The 7,891-nt window shown below is 37.5% G+C and overlaps 1 protein-coding gene across 2 annotated transcripts; it reads right to left on the bottom strand.

Annotated features, from left to right (window-relative positions):
• Positions 1–293: 293 nt before the first annotated feature.
• On the bottom strand, positions 294–7,072 carry LOC107763507 (F-box/FBD/LRR-repeat protein At1g13570). Of its 2 annotated transcripts, none has more exons than XM_075240878.1 (4): positions 6,929–7,072; positions 2,352–3,047; positions 948–1,112; positions 294–842 (listed from the first exon to the last, which is right to left on the bottom strand). In XM_075240878.1, the coding sequence occupies exons 2-4, from the start codon at positions 3,036–3,038 to the stop codon at positions 513–515; spliced, it is 1,182 nt and encodes a 393-aa protein (XP_075096979.1). In that variant the 5' UTR covers positions 3,039–3,047; positions 6,929–7,072; the 3' UTR covers positions 294–512. The 2 variants fall into 2 exon arrangements, with proteins under 2 accessions (XP_075096979.1, XP_075096980.1); XM_075240879.1 differs by having other exon boundaries at positions 6,944–7,071.
• Between the last annotated feature and the right edge of the window lie 819 nt (positions 7,073–7,891).

Below are 7,891 nucleotides of genomic sequence, written 5' to 3'. Positions count from 1 at the left end.
AAGATGTATTGGTCAATATGAAAATGCAAATCTCGATCGCTGTGTAATACATGAGCAACGACCAATAATATTGTCTACATAATAGTGATAATATTTAGATACGATTGACGAATGACCCATGTAGCTTCTGCCATTAGTCGATAAGGGCACATCTAATCCATTTTTGTAATGATACAAACATACATCTGATCCCAATGGTTAATAGAGGATAAATCTTGACCATTTCATGAAGTTCCAAGGGCAAATTTGAACATTCTCCCTTTGAAAAAAAATTACATACAATTTTCATTTGCTGACAAGGCTTTATATTATTTACTAACATTAAGAAGGATCATAACAAAATGTGACAGCAGGTCTATACATAGAGCAGAGTTTACAGCCAAAAAAAAAAAGGCTGAGGCCCTGTTAGTCAGAGAAAGTGTTTGCCAAATTACATCCATATTTAGCTAAATGACATTCAGTTTGAATAGGACATCAATGCACCTAACCAAAAAGTCATAATATGCTAGAATCTAAACTGGAGCTGCTCTTTTCCTCGTTTCGTGGGATGGAGATTCTAAATACTTGAGTACTGCTTTGGGTGATGCTCGAGGAAAGCTTACCAGTTCTTTCAAATGTTCATTACACCTTGTGGCATTTCTCGAATACTGTTCAATGATCATCTTCTCTAGGTTTAAAGAGTGAGCAAGGAGGAGTCTTACTAGGCACATTTCAACTCTTGAACCCTTGAACTTCCTTAACCTCACTGTCTTAATCATTTTCAGTGCTTCATTCACAAGGTTCCGAGGCTCGGAAAAGTAATTTGAAAGCAACTCCGTTGTATTACTCGGTGTATCACCAACCTAAAGAAGAATCATATTGCACTCAGTCAAGCTTCCCAACATACATATGAAGTTTTACATACATATAGACACGTATAAAGTACCGTAAGCCACAGTATGTCTTACCCTCACGGTTTCACGTATGCTGAGTTCATAAAGTTTAGGTGAAATCCGAAGGAAGCAAAGAGCACAATAAATATGTTTGTAAGAAATCTCCAAGTCATATAGTATCAACCTTTCCAGGTTTAGTGGTTGAACAAGCCTCTCTGGCTCAGGAACCATCCATGAGTTCTGCAAAAAGCAATTTGACAGAAAACTGATGTGTTTTACTTAATTGTTAATTCATACATATTTAACTTATATATGCTTGACAATGTAACAAATTTTTACACTATCAATAATCAGTCTTATTTTTCAAATTACTTTTTTTTTTTTATAAGGTAAATTGTATTAATCAAAAGGGAGAGAACTCCCGTATACAAGAAGTATACCAAAAGTAGAGAATTTACATCAGAACATGATTCTCTACAAAAGACGCCCAATCTTCCATACAAATAGGGGCTATATGAGTGCACCAAAAAGCGATCAAAGACAAAACACTTTTCTTAAGATGTGAAAAAGGATACTCAATCCCCTCAAAAGCTCTCCTATTTCTCTCCCCCCAAACTATCCACATGAGAGCTAACGGGGCGAACTTCCACGCCTTTTTCTTTCTTCTTCTACGGAAACCGGCCCAGTTATATAGCATTTCCTTTACAGTGCTTGGCATCACCCATTAAACACCAAAAAGGTTCATGATCGCCCTCCACAAAGCCGAGGACACAGGGCAATGCAACAAAAGATGATCAACTTCTTCCCCTGAGCTTTTACGCATATAGCACCAACTAACAAGTGTAATTCCCCTCTTTCGCAGATTCTCAGCAGTCAAAATCACTCCCCTCGCCGCTAGCCATGCAAAAAAGCACACCTTCATAGGCGCCTTAGGAATCCAGATCGAGGAGTATGGAAAAGAGGTCTCCTCTCTAACCAACATACTCTGGTAAAAGGACTTTACGGTGAACAGATCATCGCCACGCAGACCCCATCTCCAGGAATCACATGATGGCTGAGCCCTATCTTGCCCATATAGCAGTGTCAATAAGTCTTGGAGCTCCGCAATCTCCCAATCTTGCATGTTCCTTCTAAATGAGAGGTCTCATACTACCCCCCTCCCCTACATGCTCCTTACGAATCTGTTGGACCATCAAATTACTAACCTTACTTTTTAATGAACAGGTAGATGCAGTTGTCTTTTTTCTTCTTGTGATATGGTAGTACTATAAAAATTGAGTTTAAAGTTATAGACACTGTCAGTAAATTATTTTTTACACTATCGGGTCATCTAAAGGATATAAAGATGACCCGATAGTGTAAAATTTACTTACGCTACGATGTATATAACTTAAACTCATAAAAATTACTATGTTTTATAAAAGTTGAAGGCTCGTTTGACCACCAGCAGTTACGTAAAGAATGCAGGCATTATCTTACCTCTAGGAACGAACCAGCCAAGTAGAGGTGTTTAATGCTTCTCAGCATTGGGGCCACGTGATAGAAAGAAAATATTTCAGTATAACTGCAGATTCTGGACATGTTTATCTTCAAAATCTCGAGCATTGGAAGATGAGGAAAGCGTACAGTTTTTCGACTGGCAAGTTCAGCAAGTTCTAGATTAAGGCTGACAAGACTGGGCAATTTGATAACATCAGGCAGCTCAAAGATACACCTCGAAAGCTTCAAATGTGTCAATGTTGAACTACTGAAAATGGCATAAGGCAATGCATAAGGTTTATTGTTGGCCATATCTATGGTGAGCTTCTGGACACCATTTTCTAAGAGAAAGGTAATGCACTGATCCACATCTGACTGTGCCAGCTTGTGTTCCCTAGAGATAAGTTGGAATCCCAGAATCAGTCCAGTATGTCGCATGAGAATTTTATGGATTATCCTTCCAGCAGATGCCCTGTTATTAGATACATACTGAAAAAAGTGGTGATCAAACACAAGGTTTGGCTGCGTAGACCATATATATGTCCATCTCTTTGATAAGATGCTAGTTCTTGCAGCAACTTGGATGGGCATATACTCTAGTATCCTCTGTTTAATATCAGTTGGTAAGTCTCCAATGGTAGACTTTCTCGCATCAGTAGCTTCCTTGCTTCTACCCCATCGACTCATACTTTTTATCTGAAATATTTGACAAATCTATTAGCTTAAACATGAATTGAGGATCTATAACTGGTTGGGCTATTAGTAGCATTAGCATTAGATATTAATGCAGATCTTAAATCACACCCTAATTCATTTTCTCACACTCAACTTCCACATTCAATTTTCTCTTAACTCTCTCAATATTCAGGCTTCAATTTTTAATTTATAAGGCTATCAACCAATCTGGAATTTGGATTTTGTAATTCGCGTTTCGACTTTCAAGCTCAACCAGTTCAATTTTTCGTTAATTAGGCAAATTTGGTACCTTCCTTCCACTCTCTATAGGTTAACAATTTTCGTTGATACTACATGTTTCTATCTTCAACTAAAATGACATTCTTCATCATCTCGTCCTTGTCTTGCTGAGTTCATATAAAGAAGCAGAATACTCATAGCACTTAATTACTCAGGAGACTATAATAGTCAGTAAAAGACATCAACAAACTGAAGATACTAAAATGAACTTAGATTTAGATGTGATTTTTAACCAGATAGTGTTAAATTAGAAGATGATCCAACCACTGCTGCTCAACCAACCGGGGTCCATACCTACTATTGAACTCCAAGATCCAAAAACATTACAAGGTCAATAAACAACTTTTAAAGTATGGAACTATATGATCCCAACAAGGAAAATAACACCGCTCAATGGAAAATAAGTAAGAAGCTAATAGAGAAGAAATATGAACTTTAGCTCGCCATTGGGATCATATAAGTTAGAGGTTGCAAATATAGGAAGCTGCTGAAAAAGATCTTCTTCACTTCTTATACAAGGCATAGTTGACCCTAGAACTGGTAAGACTTTTAGATACAATAAACAAAAGTCACCGCAAAACTCTTGGATAATTTCCAAAGATAGTTCCACATAAGGCCTCTATTACAAAAGCCATCAGGTACGAAGCTTTCAGAAGAAACCAAAAAAATCTTCAAACAACAGTTGTTAGTATATTCACACAATGAAATTTCAAACCAGACCTAAATGATTTGTCCTGAGGGTTATTTACAAGATCAAAAGAACACGACGTAGGTAAGCAGGCTGAATAATAAGAGGATGTATTTATTAAGGTAAGCAGGCTGGATAATAAGAGGATGTATTTATTATATTACACAGGTGGTGCTACTTATGCAGTAATTTCACAATCTTAAACAAGTGTTATCTTTAGTGCATGAGTTAACAACAACAACAACATACCCAGTAATATCTCACACTGTGCGGTCCGGGGAGGGTAGTGTGTACGCAGACCTTACCCCTACCTTACTGTCTTGTTGTTTTCATTATGACAGATAATTTCATGCTAAACAATTGCTTCTAGGATCTTTATTTTTATGTTGATGGTGTGGTGTCCGGGCCAGCTTGCCCACACCTCGACTAATTCCACGGGATACCTGCCACCTCCCACCAGTAACAGGTACCAGGTAACTAGGTTGATATGGATAGATGAGAAGAAATCACCTATATTTTTGCCTCCGCTAGGATTTCAACCTAAAACCTAATGGTTCTTACCGACTTCATTGACCACTAGGCCACACTCTTGGGTGCTGACAATTGCTTCTAGGATCTTATTTTCTAAAGCGAAAGTGGATCTATTCATCTGCATTTGATTTTACGGATTAGCTTCAATACTCTTTAGCCCAACAACTTTTCACCGCAGAAGCCAATAGGAAGGTAGGCCTCTATCCAACTAGTAGGACATGCAGTTCTCCCCTTAGCCTTAAGGCAGGCACAAATCAGAGAATAACTTGTAAAGAAAAGAGGACGACTTAAGACAACAAGAAACCAAAAGCAAAAAGTCACTTGCAAGCCTAAGAAGAATTAAAGATCTACATCAGAATATAAGATTCAACCATATTTTCTGGGTCTACCTCATGCACCTAAGAAAACATTTGTTAAATTAAGATGTCTAATTACATGGAGTTACTCAACAAACAGCACAAGTGCGTAATTGATGAATAAAGCATATTCCTTATTGTATTGCCTACGGGACATTCTTTTAGTCTTGTAAACAACCTTCAAAACTAGTCGTTTTGGATTAGTGTACGAAGATACTATACGACCACAATTTGACAAGTATTGGCGGTTCCTGGTGAAAGCAATGTAGCTGGCAATTTTTGTGTTAGAAATATTATGAGGAATTATCTCATGAAATGATTCAAGAGTTTCCCAAAGTATACGAGAAAAAGATCTTCCCCCGCACACAAGATGAGGGTATACCACATTCATTGATGGAAGCTTCTTCACGTTCAGCTTTAAAGTTTGTGATATCCTCCTTTTTTCATTTTGATCTCTACTTTTCTGATGCTATACACAATGAAATAGAGTTAACTTTCCTCTGAGTTTTACTACATTGAGTCAATATACGTATTGGGCTCAAGCAGCCCGAAGATACTCTTTTAACATGGCGTAATATTATACGCTTTGGGTCAAGTTAGCACAGTTTTCCCTAAAGGCCTCATACCACCACCAGTATTCATACTTCCCAATCTTTTCCACTACCAATTTGAGACTTTTATTCACACACCTAACAATACGATTAAGTCGTGGAAAATAAAAGGAAATACTAGAAAATGAATATTATTTACTAGCGATATTTAATCTTTCCCGTTTTGCTTTACTAGGGATGGCAATGGTGCGGTTGCGGGGCGGGTTTGGCTCAACCCGCAAAAAGTTCAACCCGCCCCGCCCCGCCCCACATAATCTTTTGCCCTCCTTTTTTCTACTTTGTTATTTATATATTCATAAATTTAAATGTAAATAAAAACTTTAAATTCATTATATTTTGTTGGTACGTACCTAATTTCAAATGGCAATTTCACTGTGTTGTTGAATACTGCTCATTCATATTTCAAGGTATTTATAAAAATAAAAAAAGGAAATTTTTTTAAAACTATCTAAAGTCCAAACTCTTTACATCAAGTAGTAAAAATACCCAGTAGAAGTAAAATGAAAAGTATCTCTTCCATTTTCCCAACCAAAAAGAAAAGAAATCTAGCATCAATGGTCCATTTTCTTGTGCAGGCCAACTAATAATTATTTGGTATCACTAAAGTTGTATGCTTAAATTTCAGAAAATTCAAGTAGCAGTTACTTTAAATTTTACAAATGACTAGTGGCGAAAGGAAGCAATCTAGGACAACGGAATGAAAAACAGAAGTGAATAAGGGAGAACTTGAAATTTGGTGATTGATTCTTCTGGCAGTAGTTTATGTTATTTTAATCCAAAATTTGCTTGGTATATTAAACTATATCAATATGAAGAAAAAGATTAATTTTTATTTAAGTCACGCGCAAACAGATGTTCAAATTCAAAATCATTCAGATGAACCAAGACATTACACCTAGTATTTCATCACAAACCCGCAACGGCTTAATACATAAATCCGCAACAGCTTAATCACAAACCCGCAACCCGCCCGCTATGAATTTTAAAAAGAATTATTTTAACCCGCCCCGTCCTGCCCCGCATAAATGTAAACCCGCCCCGCCCCGCACAAGTTTAAACCCGCATCGCCCCGCAGCCGCACAGCCACATTGCCATCCCTATCAGCTTTACAAACAGCTTTTCATAGTCAGTCTTAACCGTTGAGAAAAGCAAATGGCTAAAGCACAGACCTTTCCATGACGTCACTACCCTAGAAAACTAAAAGTGCCTCACCAATATAGTGTAACACTTCGATTCTTTTCGAAACTGCATAACCTAGAACCTTAACTACTAGATCTGAGGCCTGATATATGAAACAGATTTTAAGATCTAGATAGATATGGTAGGAACAAAAACAATGTAAAAAATCAGTGTTCTAAATAATATCGATTTCTGAAAAAAAAAAAAAAGGAAGAAGAAGAGACATTCGGAACTTACAAGTGGCCGTCGTACCTCTAGCAGTCTAGCCGCAACGGCGAGTGACGAGGGACGGACCTAGGACTTGGGACTTAGGAGAGTTGGGTTTCCTTTTTAGGTAGAAGGAGACGGAAGAGGAAAATGATAATGGAGAGCCACGGAGGAATTACACATGGATGGCATTTTGGTGATTTTAGTGTAATGTAAATGAGTAGAGGCAAACGAGGTCGTGTCGGATATGGATCGGGTCGGAAACGGGTAATGGAAAAACGGGAGAGATTCAAAAATAGCCAGATTTACAACTGGTCATTCAAAAATAGCCCAGTTTCAAAAGTAATCAAAATTTAGCCACTTTTCATGTAAAGATAAATCTGAGCGAAAACACTGTTCAAAACCTGGAAAATACGTCAGTATATTATACTGGAGTTCCAGTATAAGTATGCTTGGACTCTAGCATATTATATTGGAGTTCCAGGATAAGTATGCTGGAACTCCAGCATAATATGATGGAGTTCCAGCATAAGTACACTAGAACTCCAGCATAATATATTGAAGTTCCAGCAAGTATAATTGTCCAGTATAATATACTGGAGTTTGGAGCACCGGTGCTCCAGTCTCCAGTATATTATACTGGAGTCAGCAAAGTATACCGGTCCAGCATAATATGTTGGAGTTCATACACAGGTGCACCATACTCTAATATATTATGCTGGACCGGTCTCTGTTGCAGCAAAATAGTGGCTATTTTTTATTGACTTCGTAAACGCTGGCTATTTTTGAATGACCAGTCCGAAAACTGGCTATTACTGAAAAAATGGTTCAATTATCTGATCCAGTCATATTTAATACGGATAAAAACGGGTTAACCAACCATATTATCCATGATTCTTGAATATGATCACTTTTAGGAGAATTCATAGTATCCTGAGAAACCTCCAATTTGAGACTTTACAAAATGTAAGAGTTAAACTCATTGGTTACCCC

The sequence above is a fragment of the Nicotiana tabacum genome, chromosome 20 (assembly GCF_000715075.1).
Source record: "Nicotiana tabacum cultivar K326 chromosome 20, ASM71507v2, whole genome shotgun sequence".
In the NCBI taxonomy this organism is placed as follows: domain Eukaryota; kingdom Viridiplantae; phylum Streptophyta; class Magnoliopsida; order Solanales; family Solanaceae; genus Nicotiana; species Nicotiana tabacum.
This window is presented reverse-complemented; position numbering and strand designations above follow the sequence as displayed.